The 24,564-nt window shown below is 42.1% G+C and overlaps 1 protein-coding gene and 2 long non-coding RNA genes across 3 annotated transcripts in view; 2 read left to right on the top strand and 1 right to left on the bottom strand.

Annotated features, from left to right (window-relative positions):
* Positions 1–16,493, top strand: part of LOC119033828 (pro-neuregulin-3, membrane-bound isoform) — a 318,729-nt gene extending 302,236 nt beyond the window's left edge. Inside the window, exons 7-9 of the mRNA XM_037124389.1 lie at positions 5,524–5,639; positions 8,038–8,223; positions 14,521–16,493. Of these exons, the coding sequence (XP_036980284.1) occupies positions 5,524–5,639; positions 8,038–8,223; positions 14,521–15,202 (984 nt within the window). The 3' untranslated portion in view covers positions 15,203–16,493. The remainder of the gene's footprint in view (positions 1–5,523; positions 5,640–8,037; positions 8,224–14,520) is intronic.
* On the bottom strand, positions 8,084–11,138 carry LOC119033829. Its single transcript, XR_005079381.1, has 3 exons — positions 10,621–11,138; positions 9,185–9,261; positions 8,084–8,207 (listed from the first exon to the last, which is right to left on the bottom strand). It is a non-coding gene; the product is annotated as an uncharacterized LOC119033829 (long non-coding RNA).
* A 5,805-nt stretch (positions 16,494–22,298) lies between the features above and the next one.
* Positions 22,299–24,034, top strand: LOC119033068. The gene is made up of 2 exons (XR_005079133.1): positions 22,299–23,630; positions 23,968–24,034. It is a non-coding gene; the product is annotated as an uncharacterized LOC119033068 (long non-coding RNA).
* Positions 24,035–24,564: the final 530 nt, after the last annotated feature.

Below are 24,564 nucleotides of genomic sequence, written 5' to 3'. Positions count from 1 at the left end.
AACATGTGCAGCCTGAATCTCTATTTAAATCATCAAATGTTTTGCCTTTTTAGGACATTAATACTGTTATTTTTCACTTTTCTTTTACATATTTTTCATGATCTTTTTTCCTTATGTAAATCAATAGGAATGTTCAAACCTCCAGCTCTTTAAACTCATTCCTTTTTCGTCTTTCAGAGGGGGAACTTCATTCAAAGTTAAAATGGGTCACTGCACTTTATCAGCTCATTTCAGCTTTGTGATACCTTTTCATACTTTCTGAGAAATTGGAGAAGTTTGAGTTTCAGGCGGCTTTCAGATTTTTTGAGACCTCATAATGGACGTGAATTTTGTCAGCTAGAGCTGGTCGAGTTAAACATTTTAAATACAAAAATGTCCATTCATGCTTCCTTAAACTGAAAACTTCCAGCGGACAGGGGTTATGCTTTTTGGTTTGACCTGAAATGGATTCAGGTTCACTGTCAGTCTTCACTGCATTTTAACTCAAGGCAGAAACGAATACTAACTTTGTTGCATTCATATATTTTCTTGCTTTAGTTCCTTTAGTATACTTTATAATAACAATCATTAATGAAAGGTGAATATACAGTAATTAAACTTTTGTATGTAATTGTCTGTTAAGAATAAAATCTATACAGACCATGGGCTGTGCTCGAAGCTTTGCAACATAAACAGTGCTTGCAAAGCTAGTTGTTGAATTTGCTGTGACTAAATCGCAGCCCATTCTCACTCATAATGCATCAAATACAGCAATGTGGTCAAGTTTAACGCTGTACTTACCCCTCTGGCATCCCTTCTTAAAGTGTCCATATAGTGCAGTAGTATAACGAGCGAGAATAGTCTAAATCAGATAAGGTGTGGCTTGAGGACTTACTTAACATAAGTCATGAGGACTTGACTTATGTTAAGTAAGAGAGATCGCGTACGTCACCACACTTACGTAACATACAAGCTTGAAAAGAAGTTATTTCAATCCAAAGTATGATCTTTCCCTAAACGTGACCAAACTGCGACAGTTCAAAAGTTATAATATGTCACACTATGTTAATTATTTTGAAAGGTTGATTAGACATTGTATTTCGTGTATTATGTCAAACGTGATGGCAGAGGGGAAGGTAACGCTTCATAACAACTAATTGCTGTATTAGCACCAGTTCATGAATTACTGATTATTGTTTACTGACTATACAAATGTGTGTTGTTGAGAAAAACTAAGCCGAAACCTTTCTGTGTAAACATTGCTTTTAAATCTCGCTTTATTAAATTGATTTTGTCTAGAAGGGCCGTAGGGAAACTTACATGCAAATGAATTGTATTTGTTTATTTTGTGCCCACACACCCAAAACTGCATTGATTTCTGTCTGCAGGCGATTCGCAGTTACCCAAATTTCAGATCACATAGCAACAAGCGCGAGGTCAGCTGTGTTTGAGGAGCGTGCACTTACACAAACACAGCCAGATGTTATTCTACGTTTCTCTTTCTTTCTTCTTTTGTGTGTCTTCGCCACCGATTAATCCCTGTTTCTTTCTCTAATCTGATTCCATTGGGGGATTTACTTTGTGTTTTGTTTAAACACTTGCACATGTAAACAAACACCCCACAAAGTTGGCTAGGTCACGAGGAAGGCAGCAGAACTATCCAACAGCGGCCTGTTATAGGGAATGAGCGCCTCTGATTAGCACCGCAGGGCCATTTGTTGGAAGTATTTGATTAAGCAGTGAACTAAAGAGCTTCTCTGACTGAGCCGGTCTTTCTCTATCAATCAGTTTTACCACCCTATCATGCATTCTACAGGTTTTCCACAGAGTCTCTCTGTCATTGCTGCATAATTGAAACTGTCTCTATCATGATCAGGACTACCCTGAGCGTGCTCTGCTAAGCTCAGGTCTGAGAGTACACAGTTGTATATGTGTGTGTGCGTGTGTTTAATGCTGTTAAGCTGTTACTGATGCCAGCATCTCTGCACAAATCATAAAAATCATCTGCTGGCTCCCTCCGGATAGTCTGTCAGTGTTAAAAAACCTCAGTGCCAGCAGGCATACGGTCCCTATCTCAGAGATTAAAACATCCATTACAATGTCCACACATACACACACATATATCCATTAATATGTGTCATTACATGCTCCCTTTGCACCACAGATGTCTGGAATCAGCATGAAGTCACTGTCAAAGCAATGATTACTTTTGCCAGTTGTATCTGTGTGTCATTTACGGAGCTGGAGAGTTTCGTTTGCCTGCAGCTGTGTGAGAAAACATTACATTTAAATTGATGACCTCTATAAACAGTCAGTATTGCTGTATGACACATGCACACAGTTACTGTTTTGTTTTTTGTTTTTTTCCCTCAAGCAGTCTCCCTGAAGGCCTTAATCTATTTTCAAACCGAAACAAAATGGACGCTGAACCGCACAGTGTCAGCGTTAACTGATTGGAGGCACTTATCTCTTTGAGCCGTTCGGCAGAGCTCTTTATTAGTCTGTAACAGATAAATAAGTTAAACGTGAGACTTTTTCTGCCTTAACTGTAAAAGCAAAGCATTGTTAAATCATTGAACCTGGACATTCCTTTAGTTACGACTAGCAGGGGCGATTATACTGCCATCCATTTCTTCTTAATCATGAATTATTTAACAGCACATGCAAGTCTTAACCTTCCCTCTCTGTTTGAATAATTGGAGCCCACTTTCTAGTGTAATTTCCCTTTCGTAAAACTTCTTATTTGCTGTTTTATCCCAAGCTGAGAAAGAATCGACTGCTCACCGGAAGCGTCTGTGTAGATTGTCGTGGAAGTTGCAACAGGATTACCTGAATTGATCAGGGAAAGACATCTTAAATCATTTAAAACATTTGGCCAGTATTACATTTGTACAGATGCAAAATCAGTGATGCCGTATTTGACAGCACAACATGGACTGATTCGAACAGGACGAGCAGCATCTGAACGCATGAGATACACCACGAAGACTTTAAAGTAACATGTCGAAGTTCAGGCTTGACGTGTTTCACAGGAGTTTTTAATTAACCTGCTGCCAGTTCTGTCTTTAGTGAGGATGGTAGTCTAGTATCAAATGAAGTTCAGAAAGAAAGTATTTCATGGTTTCATAAGTACAAATCAGTCTTCAAATGTCTGAATGGTCACATAACGATGGCAGCATGTGTGACGCTAATGAGGCTGGTGTCCTGCAGAGGGGATCGCCTCAGTGACAACCTTGTTAGTCAGACATCAAACTCAACTTTAAAAAAAATACATAAATGTACTTTTGAGCAAAAAATAGTCTCTTCTTAGCTTATTTTACAAAAGTCTAGACGATGCTGTCTAAGATAATGCTGAGGCGAGGAAACTGTCACTGTGAGATAGATGCGAACCACAGATAGGTTTGTGGTGCAGATAAGAAATCAAACCGGCACCACTCCCCTTACATCTCTGAGGCCTTTACAGTTTAAAGCCTAAAACACTTTCTTGTGTTGTCCTGTGTTCTTTTGAATAGTTCACAGCAGATCTCTGCTGCTGTACAGCTGAGTCTGCCTTGTCAACCGTATTGTGAAGTGCTGAACAAAGAACTATTTTGTTTCACTGCATATTTGTCGCTCCAGAGATGGGGAGTAACATGCAGAAAGTTGAAAGGGAGAACCTGGGACTTACAATAGTGCTGATTTAGATCTCCTGTCATTGCGGCTACTGGAGGGAAAGGGCAAGCAAAAGGATCAACGTCAGTGAGAAGACTTTCAAAAGCGATGGAAAGCAATAAAGAGATTATTACAAGATGAATGCATTTCCAAGTAAAATGAAGGATAGAAGACAAACATGTGATGTTAGGAGCCAAAATGAGAGTTTTTTTTTTTTTTTCTTGCAGGAAAGAGATACCCATGAAGCATGAAGGATATCTGTCTATATAACATATAATGTCTGTTTTTGTGACACTTACTTCTCCATCTCTCTACATATTCAATCCATTCTAATGTAATATTTCTTGATTTTCCACTCAACAGAATCACCGAGGGGCTTAATTGCATAGATTTAATAATCAACTTCCCCACTGTGGTAAATCCAGGCTTTGAAAGGGGCTTATTAATTATTAAGATCTTGGTATTTCTGCCTTATTGGATGAGAACAGAGAGCTGGGTGGATATACAAAGGGTGTGCATTTTTTACACTGCAGTGAGTGCTTCTACCAGAGCGTCTATTTGAAATAATTTAGGGCTCTGACATGTGTAATATATCCAACACTCTTGAGTAAAGTGTGAGCAGCTGATTGTTCTCCTATAGAAATAAGAAGATGAGTTTCAAATATTGTGCTAGAGTCTCAGTAGCTAACCAGCTGTCTGGCTTACATTACATTGCTTTTGATGACTTGTGCATGAGAGTCCCAACATTTTGACATATTTGATGTCACATGACACCAGAAATGTAATTAATTTAATCCTGCAAATAGTTGGTTGTTCTTGGTACCACTCCTCTAATGTCAGTTCAGACTGACAGAGTAGGAACACGGGTTCCAAATGTTAGCGAGCACAGTTAGTGACCAGGTAATGATGCAGTGGTCGTTTTTATGATGTTTGGTAGCATGAACAAATTGCCAGCATCTATTCTGCTTTTCTGTCTCCATCAGACAAATGGCTGTGTGATGATGTCAGGATTGCCACAGTAAAGCAACAGTAATCACCACAGCTGAGGACGGCATGTTGTAAATGTCCGTATCTACGTAAATCCCATCGACGACTGATGACACGTGGGGGTCTAGAAGGGTTGTCCCATTTCGTTGGGGAGATTTCAAACACTACCCTTTGAAAGTCTGCTCTTAAGGGCAAGGGGGCACTTTGAAATGAGGGGTAGGGGTTAAAATTGGAAATAGGACTGAGCTAAACTTTCTCTGTTTTCATAAAAACAGATATTGGATTGGAAACTATCAAGCTAACCTGTAAGTTTAAATAAATAGTGGATGCACAGATACATCCACAGTTCAGACATGTGAAGACAAGATATGTTGTCACCTTGTTCCTGCCCAGCAGCCAAATATTCAGACATATTTGACAAGAGTGAACTTCTCACCTTTCGCTGCTGCGAGATGGTTTGTGATACAACCAGAAGCCTTAATGCTTCTGATTCCATCAGGCTGTCAGAGGCCTCCTTCACATCGTCGCACGGCTCAATTTACTTCAATCCCTGAAAAGCCGAGAATGACGTCGGGGAAGGTGGAAGAAGTCAGAAATAGATGTAACTTGACTCCATTTGACTCTGACAGTCAGCTCCTTGAATCAAGACAGTAGGAACTCCACATCCCGAGGCTTTCAGAGTGTGAGCTGGGGGAGTTAATGGAAGAGATGTAAAAAACGTCGATATAACTGGCTTTAGAAGAAGGAGAACTTTTACTCTGAGTGGGAACACTTTGGATCACATGATATTAAATAAACAAAATGTCTTCAACATCATTAATATGAATTTGTCTGATGGATTCCTCATAACTGCCTCCCCCCCACACAAAAAAAAGTTTCTTTCATTGTTCTTGTTTGTATCTGCAGTACTGCAAACGGTCCTCGCAGCCCCGCCAAGGAAACGTTTGTGAGTCCAGCTTTGCACACTGCAACATCTCCACTGCAGCATCCAACAACTCCAGGGGAACAGCAAAACATCACAGGTATAATATTTAATTGCACACACGCGGACACATACAGGTGTAACGCTACACTAGAGATGCAGCTGTCCCCTCTGTTCACTGCAGGAAACGGCAATAATGCAAATTATACCAACAATAGACAACTTCAGTGTCCCTCGCTATAATCAGCCCAGTGAAGAGAGAAATTGAATTATCCACAAAGCTAATTGCTGATTTACCGAAGAATGATAGTAATTATAATTAAAGCTATAAACATGTTAATAAGCATATCTATAATAGTCATGAAAACAGAGGAGATGCGACAGAGATAAGATGGGAAAAGCACGGGGATGCATGGGGGTTCATGAGCCAGCGGAAATGTGTAAATTCCAGTAAGCTTTTTGTTTTCCGTCGCGCTGCTCAGTGGTGTGTTAGAGCTGTCTGGGCTTTGGCGTGTTCATCAGCAGCATCAACACACTCCAACACACACTTCAGTGCCTACTCCTGACAGTGCTAGGATTCAAATATTTGCCAAGGCTGGATTTTCTGTTACAGCACACATGCTGACAAACACACTGACAGAGCTGAGCCAAAGAGAGGGGAACTCCTGCAGATCCAGTTTGTGCGTCAGACCACTCGTTCACTTTCTGTTCAGTTGAGGAAAGTTTTCAGTAATATAGTTAGTGACTAATAATAAAACCTCTGCCCCTGGTTTTGTGTTCCTATGTTGAGGAGAAAGAGTGAAATGGCAGCATTGTGATCTAACATGAAATGGAAGCTTTCGTTGGCTCATTTTTGCTATTTTTTTCTTAAACTTTACTCTCGGTGATCACTGTTCAGTTACAACCACTCACACCTGAGAGCCTCTCAGTGCAGCCATGGTTTTCTACCGCTAACTGTTAAGACACTCCACTGTAACAGCTGGGGGCTAATCGCCTTTTTTCAAGGGGATCCAGGCGGTAGTTGAGAGGAGATTTTCCCAGTAAAGCTGGACATGTGATCAGACAACCTTCAAACCACGAAAGTCCACTTCTCTTCTTGATAAACTCCTCCAAGACCTTTTTTTTTTATCTCCTTTTCTCTCTATTTCATGCTCTGTCAATGAAGAATTGAGTTGATTGTTTGGGCGTTTGTCGGTTTCTCTCACCACATATGGCATTCAGAGTGGCCGATCAGGGTTTATTTGCTTGCAATTGCATCAGCTTAGACAGAGACTTGCACGCCATTGTCAGAATAGCGGAGTATGTTTGGATACCACACTCTAAAATAGCTAGAAAGAAACTGGCCAAGGCTAAATCTGTGACTCCGAAATATCTCATTTGAATGTCTTTGTACAAAACTTACCCAACACTGTTGAGAGCCTGGCTGTGAGCACAGCTTCCGCTTGTTATGGCTAAGAAGCACATTTTTAGAGGCAAATCTATCCCTCAAAACCGCAGAGTTAAATATGAATGAGGGCCTAGAGTGAACATTTGCTACTTCTGTAAGTTAAGTCCAAATGTACTTAAGATTTTTCTGCCTTCAAAATCTCTTTTGAGAGATTGGATGTGAGCAAAGAGGATATGTGAATGAAGAACTGTGCTTTCTAATTACTGTAGTACGACTGATTTACCAAAGAGATACAAATCAGCTGTTCTTCTTAAATGATTTGTAATTAACCAGAAGTTCACTCTGAACTTGTAGCCCTCTCCAACTGCAGGACGTTTCCATTAACCTTTTTGTGAACTTTGGAACTAGGCTACACTTAGGAGGGTATTTCTATTCCAATTTCATTCTCCTCTCTGTCTTATTTCATGCAAATAATTGTTTCTCCACTCAAGGCAGAAATGTCCCAAAGGGTTATGGGATACAGACTGTCTTCCTGATGTTATTGTTTTGGCTGCTTGGTTTCCAGATCTATTAGCTTAAAAAGGGCAATCGTTTAATCTGCTGGTTATTTTGAAATAAATTCAGTTCCATAAAGCCTTTAAACTGGTGTCATATGTTGATATAGATTTCAGTTGTTAGATCATTCAACTTTACTCGACTTTACTCGAACACTATGTGTGCGGCCTGCAAGACCTGATCCAGAGAAACCAGTGGAGATTTAGACCCAGCCAAATAGTAGTGGACAGTCAGACCTGACAGAGTCTGCAGAAGAGTTGCAGTGGCATAATGCACCACAAATTGACAAGCACACAAATAGCAGCAATCACGATCAGTTTACTCTGTCAGCTTCACCTCAGCAAATAGATCTTCTTCCTGAGGTGATGATGAAGAGCTGCCAGTGAGTCCACTCCAATCTACTCAAGTATTGAGACTCTGACACAGTCAAAGTGTATTTTGGTTGAGAAGATGATTACCCCTTACACCAGCCATAAATCCAGTGGTTGCAAATATAACAGTGTATTCCAGCAGCCACTATGACTAACAATAATAACTTTATTTTTTTTGCCGGCAGAAGTGGTTCCTTGTCTCACATCCCGGATCAGAGAACCCGGACAGCCCATTGGTCAGCCCCACGCAGGACCCCGCCAATACCCAGGGGAAGGCTAAATCCGATTGGAGGGTCCAAGTATTCGGGCCCCGCCTACCAACATCTTCAAGAAGTAGACTCCTCTGAGAGGGAGGCTGAAGCACAAAGGGGGTAAGGAGGATGTAGAGAAGGGCATGTATAGAATCACTTGAGACTGTTGTGAAGCTCAACATGATGGCTGGTATGTTTCTCGGATTGAATGTTATAAATGAGTGTTGGTGTTTGTGGGGGAAGGTTGTGTATCCGCCATCTCTGATGTGACAGACTTCTCTATTGAAAATGTTATGAGTGGTTTGTCCCCCCTCCTATAATGTCTCACAGAAATATTCTGTTTTTATAGGCTCTTATTATGCCGACCGATAAAGGCTGGTGTAATGAGAGCTTAGAGATGTAGAGTATTTAAGGGTTTTATCCTCACTCTCTTGCCTCTTTCTGTCACTGCTGTACTTCTTTGCTGTATCCTCCATGTGCTGAGTCATTTCAACGAAAGCCACTAGCTGAAACATAGAGCCTGCCACAGACGAAGCTTTGGATTTCATTTCAAGAGTGGTGATTTCAAAGCCAATTCCATGATTTCTTTTTCCTTCTCTTTTTTTTCTTTTTAAAAGACTGCATTTCTTTTGTTTAATCCCCCCCACACCCCTCCATCCCTTTGTTTTCCAATCTGCAGAGCAATGATAAAAATAACAAGGTCATGTTATGTTGTGGTCTGCAGTCCAGTGGCGTGAGTTGAAAGGAAAAGCTTCGCTGGGTGTTTGTGCTTTTAAGTGTGTGATACAGGCTGCACATCCAGATTCTTTACCCTCTCTTTCCCCTGCTGCCATCTTTTCATGCCTGCACTAAATCCTGATTCTCAGCCCTGTTTTTTCTGCAATGGATTAGCAGGTGCACCAACAATTAAATCCTAATTCAAAAGTAATAGAGTAGGGTTACGCTGCTCAGGCGAAACTGCATGTGCATAGCAGCCGGGGGGTATGCAAATGATCAGCGCCAATGATTAGCAAGAAATGTATTCAGGCTGAAAGGCACTTCGACCCATTTTTGGTGGGTCATGAGTCAGTGCTTTACCCACCTGGCGAGGCTCACTTCAGGCGTTCGGGTCCCAGCGGTCCAGGCTCAGGATAAAGCTCCACATGACCTACATGCATACTAATAGAAAACGAGATAGACACGCGCACACATACAGTGAGAACACATGTTCACAAAAATCGCTAGTGTACAGTAAATTCAGTGGTGTGCATAGGGAGGTACAGAGTGGTGACCGCATGTCACCTTTATACCCAGAGCGCTTATGTTCCTTTTTGTTTTAATCCTTATTTAAGAAAAAGGGTCATTTTTCCCCAAATGTCACTATAGATTGACTCTTGAACTGCTAAAGTATACTTCTCCTCAGCACAAGTGCCCTTGTCATCTGCCCAAGTGGCGCTCAGGTCCCCCTGCTGTCACCGAACATGCAACCCCGAGTGACTGTCGGGTCACAGAAGTGTCTTTGGGTTGGCCCAAGTGGCCCGAAAGTGCCTGTGTGATCACCTTAGTTGTCTGTTGGTGATCCTGAGTGCCCTCTGTGCACGTCAGGTGTTGCATTCTATCGTCCTGTCTACCAAGGGATATTTTGTTTAACCCAACTGTTACCTGGCAGTCTGATCCTCCCCTGGTAGCTGCAGTGTCTTTGACTAGATGTCCTCTGATTGAGTAGTCCAGCATGGCCAGACTAATCTCCACAGTGCTGCAGCACTGGGGGAAGGTCTGGCTGCTGCATTCATTGTTCTCTAAACCAATCACAATTGTCATGGGCGGTGGAACGTCTCAAGTGAAAACTTGTTAAGCACATCGGGGACAAGCCCTTGAATTAAAATTCCTAATTCCCTGTCAAAGAAAAGCTATCAGCTGTTAGCCTGGTTAGGTTCTTATTGTTAGCCACCAGGTAAGTGTTAGGTGCTATTTTCACTGTGTAGGTATCTAGAACAGAGAAAGTGGAAGAAAGGAGAATGTTCCATGAAAATGGAGGACAACGGCAGGGTTATACCCACAGTGTACAGCCAGCGAGTCAGTCCACGGATGAAAGTGATCTCTGGTTGGCCAGAATGTGTTTTGGTTGGCCAAAACAACTTCAGGTTTCAAACGATTAACCAAATTGCCCGTCTGGCTCACGCAACTACCCTCTGGTAAGCTGAACTGAACTTTGTTTTGTGGAAATGATCCTCTGGTCAGTCCATGAGTCATCTGGCCCTCCTAAGTGTCCCCTGGTCAGCCAAAATGTCACTCAAGTGTTCCCTGGCCGGCAGAAAATGTCTTCGGATCACTGTAACTCCGCTATGCTGCCAGAATGCTGCTCTGCTCAGGCCCCTTTTGTTATTTGTGCCCGTCCCGTAGAGCATCTGTTCATGCTACTGCCCAGAACGAAACAACTCCCGATCCATGAAAAACATTCTCATGCACGAAACTGCCGACTCCATGACCATCAGACGTAGTTTGGGGCATACAGATAAACAGGCTGTGCTCACTCACCTATACGAGCATTCAATCAGACCACATGCCGACTGAGATACTCGCCCACCTACTCACTCATTCACTCTCTAATGTACGATTCCACTTAACAGCAGATGGACGGACGGACGACCAACTCCCTTTCCCATAGTATGATAGTCTGGGTTGCCATGGAGACATTTGACCAGGACTGCATAGGGACTGAGGCAGAGTTGCAGAGACAGACACAGAAATAGAGAGACAGCCGGTTTGAATCCATTCTGACACAGACGGAGAAGCGTTCAGAAATATAGCAAAGGAAGAAAAAAACAGCAGCAGGGGAGTAAAAGGATGTGATAGAGGAGTGTGCAGATAGCATGTGACAGTTAGAAAATGCTTTAAAGAAAGGGTGCCCAGTCTATTCCATGCCTGTTAGGGAAGCCTAGTGTTATCTCAACAAAATGGCTGACAGGGAGACAGAATGTCCTGTGTTGTTACTACTATTTTAAGATAAAGCTGTCTTCAAAATGGCTGACGGAGAGACTGCACGCATTTTTGTATTTTTGTCCCCCGTGTGCAGTATTTTAACACGCCGATTTCTCCCTCGCTGTCGGAGTTTGTCACACACATACACACACAACCTTCAGTTGAATGTGCAGAGCTTGTGTGTGGGCGTACACACCTACATGCATGTATTAATGTTTGTATGTTGCTGCTCTGCAAACATTTCCCGCTGTTACAAGGTCACTGCATCACACCACACACAGATTTCACTTTTTTAGCAAACAGATGAGATATATTTATCAGTAGGGGGATGGATTAATGAAAATGACTGTTAACACTCGTACATGTAATGAGCTCCCGTAAAAGATAAAAGCCCACTCACTTATCTCACCTCACTTGCACACAATCTCTCTGTAATACCCCTCTAGCTGCTCCCTCGTTACTCCGAGGTCTATATTTGAACTCTGCTTCATAGATTTTTGCAATCTGATTGTGTTTCAACACATCAAAAGAGAGATTTGTCTCTGAATGTTATCTTGGGAATTAGCACCCTCGCATCATCCTTTCTTATCGCTCGCGGGATCCTCTCTGTGGACCCCGCTAAATCTCCGCTGTGGTTTTTGGTGAGGGTTTCATGTCTCTGAAAAATACTGCGGCGATAAAAGGACGACGTGATTTCCTTTGAGTCTGAAAGCACCTTCTCCTCCCACCACTATCTTAGCACGTCTTGATGGAGAGCATAAGTGTGTGTGATGGGGTATTACAAGGGAGAGGGAGTCAAAGTTGGATTCTGACATGGTGGAAAAAGCTAGTCTTTGCAGAGGATTATAAATTATTACACAAATGAGGCTCCTCCGGTCTGGAATGCCTCTAGATTTAGACACTGATAACAGTGAAGGGCATGGTCAGTCTTACAAGGAGGGAGAAAGAGATTATGTCTGGACTTAGTTAAATTAGGTCAAGACCCGCATGCAGAACAGAGACTCAGTGGCTTTATATAAAGTCACAACAGACCGGGAAGCTTGCAGTCTGCATCTCTAAGACTTAACAACAAGGATATGGAACAAGAAGGTAGTGAGCTTAACAGATAAGGCAAGTGATTATCCAGGCAAAGTATTTTGCCATCCGTACCCAAAACTTTTTCAAATGTCGGAGAACCCTCCCACACACATCTTCAGAATCAGCACCCTGGAAAGCAGAGTAGTGCTTAACAGGGTATTCAGGGGAATTGTGAGGTATCAGGTTTGTGACCACTCTCTGCATCAGTGATGTGTTTGAAACAGGACTACTCTGTGTCTTTTGTTCCATTTCTGCTCAAGAAACCAAAATGTCTTAGTCACGTGAACATCTCTAAAAGTTGTGTTTCATATTTGACAAATCTGGGCCGCAGTTGATTCTGATTTCCAAATGAGCTTATTTTGAAAAGTTTGCAGAATCATTGACTGCTGACGATTTTCTGTGGAGTTGAAACATGTAACAAAGTTTCTAATGAGGTTCTTTTAAATATAGCATGTGTAAAACAAAAGCTTAACGCAGGTGCTGTGGGAGCAGTGCAGCAGGGTGCAGGAATCCATGATTACTCACAGCATGGCATCGTGGCATCCAGAATAATTAGATCCATCTAAAGGAGTAGCTTCTGTTAGTCTGAGTAAGTCACTTTCTGTTCACACTAACATTCAGATATATCCCGTCTGTAAGGGAAACTGTGGATGACGGTTGCAGCTAGGAGGGAAGTCTGATTAATGTCAATACACATATACCAATTAATGTAACCCGGTTTCTTGTGTGTTGTAAATATCATAATTTCCAATAGCGAACAAGCAACAGATTAAACAGTTAAAGTTAAATGTATTGCGTTTGGCAGAGGAACAGCCGACAGACAGGATTAGACTAACAGGGACAGACAGGCAGGAGGCACGAATGGGGATCAGTTGATAATTCGATTTGAGAGAAACCAAACAACAGGACAACATATTGAAAAGGTCTGATAGAGAGGCTCGGTAACACGGGTGGTCAGATCAAGAAAACATTAAACATGCTGCAATACAAAAGGCAAAGGTAAGACTGAGAGCACATATTAAACACTTAAAACATGACAAGATCTATCTATCAGAAGTTGAACCGGTACAGTTATACAATCTCTGAGAGAGACAGTGACTCAGAACGGATTCTCAAACAAATCAGATGGCCTTGACCTAAAAGTGGAACGTCTGAAAAGGGGAAAAAAAAAAGAGAGAAATCGATATAAATGACTGCACATGACGGCTGATTGCTTCAGCTCTCCTTGACTGAAGCACATCGCTTCGACTTTAAAACAACAGATCTCATTTTCAGCATACTTCAAGACATTAAATTGCTAGTTAAATTTGAAAAAAAGTGAACTCTCTGTTACCTCTCAACTTATTAAAGGAAGGTCAGGTTTTTGGATTTTGTGTGTGTGTGCGTGCAGACTCAGTTATAAAGAGATGAAAGAAAGATGTCAGACTCATCCTTTTCCCTCTGAGCATCCTCGGTTAGCCGGTGAGATGGCGAAGGCCAGAGAGCTGTCCCTCTGTGTATTCCCCCTGGGTTGCAGCGTGGGAGTTTGAAAAGACCATGAAGTTTAAATCCCTCAGACACTGTGACTTTTTTTTCCAGGTGAAGTGAGGAAGTTCTTATCAACAGCTGAACAATCCTGCTTATAATATATATCTGGAGTCTGTAAGATGTGGCCACAGTTTTGGATAAATATCAGCCAAATGTGAAGCAACAACAGTGTGGATGTTCTGTCAAAGGCGTCTGTGAACTGTGTTGGACAGATGTCTACTGAAGTTAGCATGCTAACCAGCTAGCCCCATTCCATCCTTTCTCATAGTGCCACTTTGTATTGGTCTCTATGACACAGTGTTCAGTCCCAGTCTGGTGTCCTGCTGCGTGCACTGAGACGTGGCTGAGCCTGGTTGAGCTAAGCCCCTGTCAGAAAGGCTGAGCATTAGCTAAAGGCAGCTAGCTTCAGCCAAAGATAGCTAGAGTACAGTGAGAAGCCTTCTAGGAGCCTCTCAAGGGATCATTCCACTTTTTAATCTATTCTAAGGTGGTCGTTGAGCAAATCGAGTGATTTTAAAACAAGTGAGATTTGTTCTGTTCTGCTGGACTTGGTTTTAAGCCTGACGGCAAAATTTTGAGTTGAGTTTTATGGAGGTTTTGACAACAAACAGACAAGAGTGCATCATAATTATTTAACCAGGGTGAAATCAATGACTTTACAAATTATTGGTAGATAAAAATATTTTACTCAGTTAGCTAAAGAGTTAGTTAGGTTTTATGAAAGGGGACCAAGATGGCAGGACATGTAATTCTGTGATTAATCTGGATGTCTGATTTTAACTGAAATATGATACCATCCTGTTATTGATATTGATTATCTTGTCCTTTTCTTTGTGTCTCTCGTCTTTTTAGTTTCCAGATGCAGGGAGAGAAGCAATGTGGTGACCCCAGACGAGATGCCTTCCTACATATGCAAACTCCCGTTTCCATGGAGACAACATCGTCATCTCCTTGGAGTGGCCGCATGGAGGTGGGTTCAGGCCTGTGCGCTCCACCTGAGCACAGCGATCCCAACCCCACCACCCGCAGCCTGCGCAGGCCTGGACGCCGCCCCAGCCGTTCCCCGCCGCCACCATTTCGCTCCTGCTCCATCCCCATCATCCCCTCCGTCCAATGTCACCATGACAACGAGGTGTCTTGCATGCAAACGAATGTCACCCCGGCAGCCGCAGCGATGTCAGTTACCTGTGGATCCACGCCCTGCAAGGAGGAGAGGAGAGAGAAGTCAGCACACGCCACGCTGTCTTCTTCCTCCTGCTCGTCCGCCATCGGCCAGCAGCAGGATGAGGTGGCGCTGCTGCTGGAGGAGGCGCAGGAGCAGCTCAGGGCATTGGCGTTGGCTCACAGGAAGCAGGAAGACGGTGGGCTCTTCTGCGGTGGCTCTACATCTGCGCTGGTGGAGGCCAGAGAAACTGTTTGCTTCCTGAACCTTAATGGAGGAGTCACTGGGGCGCTGAGCTGTAATGGACCCACGCAGACCCAGTTACTCAGCCCCAGTCAATCACACAGAGACCTGGTCCCAAACAGCCAATGAAAGGAGACGGTTTAGGACATTCACTTTCCGTTTGACAGCGTTTGACAGACTGTGGTGTTCTGCATCTGTGGGACACAAATGGAAATGCCGGATTAAAAAAAAAAAAAAAAATGTTATATCATGGATATTCTGAAACTGTGCTGATGATATGCATACCGTGTGGATACGAACATACAAACACTTCTGGAGTGGCTGCCTTTACACTGACTGACAGTATGGAAAAAGAGAAAAAAATATTTACATGCATTTATTTACAAAACAAGAGAAACACTTAGGCAAAAAGAAACCAAATAGTCTGTCAAATCCATGGTGTTTTTAATTGTAAAAAGAATATATAAATATATATATAAATATATATGGATATAAATATATGGAATTCAAAAAGTGACCAAGTACAAAGTTGAAGAACACAGGAATGATGTAACTATTTTTCTTTCTCTTTTTTTTTCTTTCTCCCTTTTTTGTATTAACTCTGTCACATTTTGGTTATCGCTCACTTCTAACGAAAAGAACTTCATTACCATCCCGCTGCACGTCTGCGAGCCGCGAGTCTGACTCTGCGAGCCTGCACAGAATCCTAAAATGGCCAGCGAGGGAAGGAGCCTTCACGCGTGTTTCACCCCCTCTTTGCCTTTTTGAAAAGCTTTCTTACGCAGCCAAGAAATACAGCACAGCCCGATGTGGTTACCAACAACACTTTGAGGATTTACGACACAAAACATAAAAACTCCCTGGCTATGTGTGTGTGTGCGTGTGTGTGCTGTGGTGCATCGAGGAACGAGCGGGAGCAGAAGAAGAAAAAAAACAGGAAACAGCTCCCTCTACAATCGGTCAGATTTGGGAGGGCAGATTGTCACAGACAGCCCGGATGCTGACTCACCTTTGGGCCAGTGTTTCCAACCAGTCTAGATTATTTTTGTTTTTGTTACAAATGATATTTTCACACACATATGCACACACACATTCACCTGTGCATTATTTTTCTGTTGGATGGTTGAATGGACAGAGGGACAAAAGACAGACCGAGGGACAAAGGACGGACAGAGGGCTAAGGATTACCACAGAAGCTAATGTGACATTTTTTTTAGTTTGTTTTATTTTCAGTTTTTTGGTTATCGATGAACAATGCTGCTTTCTGGGGTTGATGGGAGGGAGAACCACATGGTTTGGGTCTTGAAACAAGAAATAAATGTCTCTATGTTGTATCCTATGAATTGGAAGCTTTTGAATCTCTGTATGAAGTTACAGCCAAATGTTTCTGGTGGAAAAAGTAAAAAAAAAAAAAAAAAAAATGGTTGCAATTCTGGTAAAGATTTTTCAAAATAATGGTTGTTTGGGTGGATTGTTTGGAAGACATTTTGACTCCTTGTCCAAACGTGCATGCTGGTCATAAGTCCAGTTTACGCCAATATCCTCTGACCTTTTCACAGATTAGCTGGTCTAAAGTTTTTTGTCTCACACATGAAAGAAACCGGTTGTTCCCTCTTTTCACCAAGTTGCGCAAAAATACAGAAATCAGTGATGAATGAAGGTTGTACATCCAAATATGAAAACATCTTGATACCTGCACATCAGAATCTCCAGAGCACAAGTGTTCCTTACAACGTGATACATTTTTAAACATTATCTGGTACTTTTTGATTTCTTTACGTAAACAAAAGGGTAGTAGTGCACTGTGGGTAATTTAGGCACAGGGTTTTGAAAGGCCATATCTCTGGTTCTGCTGTATCAGTTTTGATAATTTGTTTTTAAATTGTCCATAATGAGTCCAACAGTCCAATAGGAGACCAGTGGACTGCCTTACAGAACCTGGTGCCTTTTACCCACAATGCAACTCAGCCACTCAGTGTCACAACTGGAGTGAGTTTATAAGATTACATGCAGAGCTTCTTCTGCAACCACACAAGACTTTATTCTGCTTGTTTCACATCAGCGGTAACACTCTCCAAGACCTGGACACAAATTTGAATATGTACACTTGGCAGAGTTGCCCTTTAAGAGAAAAGCTGGCCTTGCTTGTGATTATAGTTTATGGTGGTTATAATAACAATTCAACTGCATCGCACATCACTGGCAGGAAAAATTTAACAATGAGTTAGTTTTTCAGGCAGAAAAGTGCACCATCTGTTTTTAGTATCAGTTGAAATCCCTGCTAGTCAAATAGCTGCTTTTGGTTAAAAGATTTTTGATTTGAAAAAATAATCCAACAAAAAGGTGAGTGAAAGCTTCAGCCTTCTACAATAAGCAGAAGTAGCACCATTATTTTTTTTCTTTTAATTCTCATCACAGTCACTGAAAATGTGCTAGCTTTGTTCTCCAAGGTTTATCCCTGGAAACCATTGGACATTTTATGTATTTGAAATGAAATGAGTCTGACATAAACACTCAAATCAGACCTCGTTCAGGCTTTGTGGCATCCTGTTAACTCTCAGTCAGCATGTTACCGTCTTCTGTCCTCAACACGGTCCTTTCTGTCGCACCTCACCGTGTGTGATCGACGCACCTCTGTTCACAAAGGTCACTTAAAACATTCAGCACCCTGGATGAGTTCACATATTCTCTCTCTTCAAACCGCTCACAATGGCCGATCCAGGGAAACATTCAATATTCAGCTTTATTCATCCAGGCCTGAATGGTGAGGCTACACAAAATCTGCCCAGAGCTCACCTGCTTTCTTTCTTCAATTCTTTCATCCTCTTTTTTTATCATTATTTAGTTTTGCTTACAAAGCTTTTCTATATCAATTTTCAACTCAGTTTTGGGTTATTTGATACTGATGACCATGAGACCCATAATGTCCACACCAGAACAAACACTGGTGACTTATGGAGGTTGGTGTGCTTCTGTGCACAGACACAGTGCAAAAAAAACAATGTGAATTTGTTCGTTTGACCAACTGTAATCAGTGTATGAGCTTTTAACAGATAAAAGTCTGCAAGCGTTGTCTGGATTTGTTTTCTTACCTGAGATGGGCCTCGCAAATATTCATCAACCGCATGTTTTCAACACAACTCTGGAGGCTCACAGAGAACATGAGTCGACGCCAAATGTCAAACAGGCATTTCCATTTTCCTTTAATTGACATTCCTCTAAGTGTTATTACTGCACCTTGAGAAAACTGCAATTACTTCTGACATGCAGGTACTTCAGCACAATGTACATCTGAGCACAAGCAATTATACAACAAAGGGGAAGAAAAACTCATTTAATGCAGCCATCTCTGCTTTCCACTCTGAACTGTTTAAATGGTTTCACGTGACAGTAATTGAACATTGCTCCCTACATACTTTCACATCCCATTTGTTTAAAATCGCAGCAGCACAAGAAGAGAAATTAAGTTGTGTATTCCTCATTGGCTTCTCCTCATATCAGACACAGTTTTCGAGAGCGCATCTGTCTTTATTCATTACAGTCTTCAAAGTCATTAAATTGGGAATTATTTTGATTATTAATACGCTGCAGATTTTGAGACGTAAACAAGACTTTAACATAGCAAACACTCCAGTTTAACCATTTATTGTCATCGACCATTCTCACTCCCGATGCATCAAATACACTTTTTGAACCGCCGCTCTGTAGCAGTAGTATAATGACATCTACATCAGGGGATTGTCAGGCTGGATGGACCGTCCTTCCAGAGAGCGGGGTTTGCATCCTGATTATGACCAAGAGTAAAGAGTGAGTCATTCCAGACTGACGTTACATTATGTACGCAGATGATGCAACTAAATTCATTGACATTGTCGATTGACTTACTTACTTGCTGTCATGTGACACAACATGTCGGTTACAGAACTTCCATTAACTTCGTTACTTGATTGAACCGTTATTTTAACCCAGTATATGATCTTTTCCTAAACGTGACCAAACCTCGCATTTATAGTCGTCTTGCAGCAGAAAGAGGACACTATAACATTTGGTGGGTAAACAGGGACACAGCCTGGATGAAAACTGCTCATTCTTTTGCCTTTTTAAAGCTGATAAAAGTTTGATGAACAAGGAAAAAAAAAAACTAAAGCAATTAGCCCTAAGTGGTGTGTGTAGGGGTGTGTGGAGGTATGCAGTTGTGCAGTTTCTAACACTATTCCAACATCCGACTGCCTGCGCTCTCACTTCCCCCCTTCTCTTCCCAAAGCACAGATTTATGGCCTAAACTGCAGTCCAGTCAGTCAGATGGCAAAAAGTGAGAAGACCATCAGTCCAGTGTGTGTGTGTGTGTGTGTGTGTGTGTGTGTGTGTGTGTGTGTTTCTGTGTTAGAGAGAGAGTGTGTGAAAGACTGATGGCAGGGAATAGAGGTTACACCATCAGGCCAGAGAGATAAGAGCTACAGCTTGATCCTCCAAAAGCGCAGGACTGCCAGACCAGGCAACCCCATCAGACCTCATCTGAACCACACGCCAGCTCAGAGCCCAGATACTGTGAGCATCTGTGTGTGTTTTCTACACTTGTGTGCGTGCATGCTTGTATGTCTAGATGTCTTTATTTGCTCGATTGTCCTCCTGTTTTATCCAACCCCTCCCCCCCCACCACCACCCAAAATAACTTGATCAGCTACACATATAGATAACAAACACACAGATAAAATGCAGCGATGCTTTGCTTTCAAAGGTGGTTTGAACTGGAACAAGTCTGAGAAAGGTACAGAGACAGATAAAGAGAGGGGGGATGAAAACTGTCAGCATGGTGGTAATTCAGGCGATTTCCTTTTGAAAAAGCAGGAGTCTGGAGTGTGAAAGAAACGCTAATCCCTTTCAGAGATAACGGGCCTTTGGATTCACATGCCAAATTGTGTGTTTGTGTGTATGTTTACCTCAGACTGTCCGCCACAGGTAGACTTCTTTTGTCCTCTTTAACAATATGTTCCACCTGCCAGCGTCCCCCATACAGACTCTTTCTTTTATATTCAGGAAACTTTACACTGAAAATCTCTGAAATTATTTTAAGTTGTCGCGGTGGATGGGTTATTGCACAACATCAATAACACAACATCAAAATCTGTCAGGGGAAAAAAAAAGAAAAAAGGACAAGACATAAACAGATTCCAACACCCACCAACAAGCACAGAGCGCTAAGATTAGCCTGTCATTCAAGACGGACTGTTCCCTGTTTTGCTTTAATTTGCAGACAAAATTTGCTGGTGTCAGGATCAGCCAGGAGCAAATCCATCTGCATCTGCAGAGCCACTAATCTTCACACGGTTTCAAGAGCACAGCAGCCCATAATGAGTGGTTGCGGGGTAGATACTGGTGAACACGCTTGGATAATGTTTAAATGAGAGCATGTGTGTGGCATCAGGAGTGGGAGGCAACACGTGTCAGCGGGTCAGAGTATTCAGTTTCAACCTTTTACATGAATTACAGTGTGTAAGGGCTTATTTTTCCCCCTCAGGTGGCCAATTAAATGTTATCACGTGAGTTCCTTGTATGTTTGACCCAAATCCATTTTTTAAAATTTGTCCCCTGAAAAAAAGTGTTTCACATCAAACTTGCACAAAAAGCATTTTTTTTGGAACTCTTCGTGAAAAAATGTGCAGGACAATATGAAACACAGCCCTCCAGCAGGGTTCATTCTGTTTCGTCCCAGTGAGGAAGGAAAGTATGTCATGATGAAACTGGAGCTGCAGAAATCACTACAAGAAACCCACTTTCATGTGTTTTTAAATGTGTTGGAAGCTCACGTTGGAAGAATTGATCCGATTATGTTGTTCTCAAACAGGAGCTAACAATGTAACGGACATAAATCAATTAATGAAGAACAGTTTTCTCTGTCATATCGTGCTATACGCCTCATACATTTTCAGAAATCCTGCCCTTTATCACAGTGCTAAATATCACATTTCACAAGTGAGGAAAATCTCACTGTAAATCTACATTCTTCAAAACACAAGGACACAAGGACCATTTTTTTTTTTGTCCATGTTTCCATCGACACATCATGAAGATCTTCAGCTGGCTAGCACATGCATGATTTAAAAAGAGACATATCATTCTTTAAATACATGAAAAAAAAACAACAACATGGTATTAAATCTGTATCACTGTTTCCTGTTCAGAACAGATATAGCCAGACAAGCAAACACAGACTCAAAGTTGGCCAGGCTGCTCATCCTGTCTCTAAATGAACACTTACATCGTGTTTTAGCCTCTCACCATTCCCATATTCACACACACAGATAGCAGCAGGGGCCATGCAAGGCCAATTACCCCAAATAACGTTGCCTTCAGGCCCAGCGCCTTCCTCACCACAACAGTCCAGTTGGGTTAATTTCTCCGTAATTGGGTGGGTCTGATGCTCTGATTAGGCAAATTTGCGTCACTTAAATTTGGTGACACTGCCAACGCTGCTGCACCGGCGCTGAACAACACCCGAGACTTACTCTGGAAAACTAGAGTTACAAGCTACAATGATTGAAAATTACTTTGAACAAACCATTAGACTCGTAATGTAGAAACATCTGCAAACACATCTATAATAAGCACTCAAACAAGCGTAATCATGTGTCACAAAAAATGATTTTGACATATGAATCACAGGAGATTTGTCTGAACACAATTTGATGAAAGAAGGTTAACTTTCTTCAGGTCAGCACAATCTAAAGCAATGCATTGCTTTATCAGTATGTATCGACAGAATTAATCAGGTGTATTTACATATAAAGTGGGTTTCAGATCATCATTTCCAGCAGAATACAGTTTACCGAGCTTGTGCTGAACCAGGCTAATTGTGTTCTGTGAGCCAAATAAGAAAAAAAGTTAAATTTCCGAGCTTTAAGCTTCGTCTATCTCATTATTTGTGTAAAGCATTCATTTAGATGAGTTCAGCTGCCAGCGCTGCTGTTTTTATGCTCGTATATCCTGTGTGTCCGCCACATAACAAAATAAATGGAGCTAAGCAAAAGTTTAATCAGGAGAACCGCTTTATTATTGCCCCTCTATTTCTTCATTCATTATGCCCTTGATGCCACACCCCTTGGCTTCTGTCCATTCATTTATTCTCCTGCTTCCCTTCATTAACCTTTAAATTTAAAGTCTCGGAGGAAACTCCCTTCTGGTTCACAACCTCCAATCAAGTAGCCCTAAAAGCCCTTCTCCCTTAACCAAATGAGTGCAAATTACTAATCAGCCGCCTCTGTATCCGTGTAGTTAGCTGCAGCTGTGCAGCCGGCCTGCCTCCACCTCCTGACACAGCTGCTGATCTCCAATCAGAACTTCCCCCATCGATGAGCAGAATCAAGACAACATTATGGTGATGTTCAAATCGGAGTTGCTGTGAGGCTCACCCACATGAATTCCTAGAGACAGTTTGACATCTTGTTTTCTTAGTATGAGAGCTGCCGGTGCACAGAGACATCATCATCGAGCAGAAAGAAAACCTACTGGGCTAACCAGCTAAGAAGGGAGAAGTGTGAGGGCGATGTCCGGCTGTGTTAACTACACTGGCCTGTTTCACATCAGGAAGCCTGATTCTGGAGGGAAATCAGCTGATGTAGCTCTCCTGGATCAACAACACGACCTCACTCACTATCCTCCTCCAGCTAGTTATGCGATCACCAGCAGCAGCTACAACAGCGGACTTTTGTTGTGTCTGTTTTGTGTGTTTTTAGTTTTGCTCTGCAGAGGCTGGGCGTGGCTTCCCTGCTGGCTGGAGTCTCACACACCTGCAGCACATTTGATCATCAGTGCCAGCTCAGATACTCTGCTCTCTGTTCACTGCTGGATTATTTTGTCTTGGTGGTGTGGTACACAGCCTCTGTGATAGCGCTGTCTCCTGTGATTCAAGTCGCTTGTGTCAGTGTGTTTGTTGCCTCGCTAACATCCAAGTTTCAGCTTGCCTGCACCTCTGCAACCTGCCTTCACTCCACTGTGGATCCCTGGTGTTACTCCCTCCAGAGCCTCGCTCTATACCTCAGCTGATGCCAGTGTGAGTCCCCGCCACAACCCTGAGCCACTTGCTGTACCACCTGCCTGAGCTTGAGCCTGAGCCACTTCTACTGCCTCCCTCCATTGAAAATAAATTCCTCTAACCATCTCCCTGTCTTGGTGTCCACTTTTGGGTCCTAAAAAACACCAAGTACAAACAGTCACTAGCATTGTGATGCTGAAAACACTTTGTCCCACTCTCCTCAAAATGACTTTCACTACCATAATGTGACCCCATTCAGTCCTATAACATAGAAAGTCTAGAGCCACACGATGAATTCATTTAACTTCCGAAAAAGCATTTTGACTACAAATGGCCTCAAAATCTGTTTAAAGCATCAGCATTTAAGGCTGCAAGTACTTCAGTGCTTTTATTTACTATCAAGTCAAACACTCCATAGAATAGGCGAGCAGGTGGAGTGTGAGGACCAGCCTGCAGGGAGAACCTCACACTGACTGCAGAGGATGATGGAGTCCCTGCAACAACACAAAGTGACCCGCCAGCAAGGTACGATCTGAACCATTTGAGACCGATGTATGTGGCAACAAATCACTGTTCACGACATTAAGTCGAATTCCATGCTCTGTGGTGTAAAATGGCGCCCTGAGACTAAAAGTATTAGCAGCAGCAGGAAGGAGGAAAGAAATGTCTCGGCTTTAAAGAGGGCAGCCGATGTGCAGCGCTCTGAAACCTGACTGAGAATGTGCAAAGTTTGTGCTTATTATTAATAAAATATAGCTACTAACAGGAAAAACTTGAGCTCAGTAAGGAGCGTGGAGACACTGTGGGTCTGTGATTGCTGTGGGCAAATCTGAATTCTTTTCATTTTTTCTTTTTTTTTCAGGGAGATTAGAGAACAACATTTTCAAAATAAGAGAACCAGAAGCCAAGTAACAATTAATGATTGATTACATATTTTGACCATCTGTTCCAATGATCTGTTGTGTTTTCTTGTTTTTTTTTTTTTTTTGTGTGTTTAATTGGAATAACAACCAGAGGGCTAGACAGGATTTCCATGGGAGATACAGTTTTCTTTCAGATGCGAAGGAGCTTCAAAACAGAGGAGCATGAAATGTCTCGGTTGGCAGGGAAAGCAGACGGCACATTCTCCTTTTTAGTGTAATAACTGAGAGGTTTTTGTTTTTTTTTCCAGTTTTATTGAAAGCAGAATAAATACATGGGGGGCTGACAGATTCACACATAAGTAGAGCTGAAGAGCTGCAGTAATTCTCAGATCGGTCAATCCCCACCTCCGAACGCTGGGACATTTTGATTGAAGCCAATTAAAAGTCTGCAGTGACTGTAAACAAGCACAAATCCAGCATCACTCAAAAGTTCCACTTTCCACTAAATTAGATATAGAAGAAATAAATTCTTAAATGTTGCCACATCTTCTGATTGATATGAAGCAGCGTGTTTGTCATCAAATACTAATTATTTT

Source organism: Acanthopagrus latus, chromosome 15, assembly GCF_904848185.1.
Source record: "Acanthopagrus latus isolate v.2019 chromosome 15, fAcaLat1.1, whole genome shotgun sequence".
NCBI classification, from domain to species: domain Eukaryota; kingdom Metazoa; phylum Chordata; class Actinopteri; order Spariformes; family Sparidae; genus Acanthopagrus; species Acanthopagrus latus.
The sequence above is the reverse complement of the archived record's forward strand: the minus strand, read 5'-3'. Positions and strand labels throughout refer to the sequence as shown.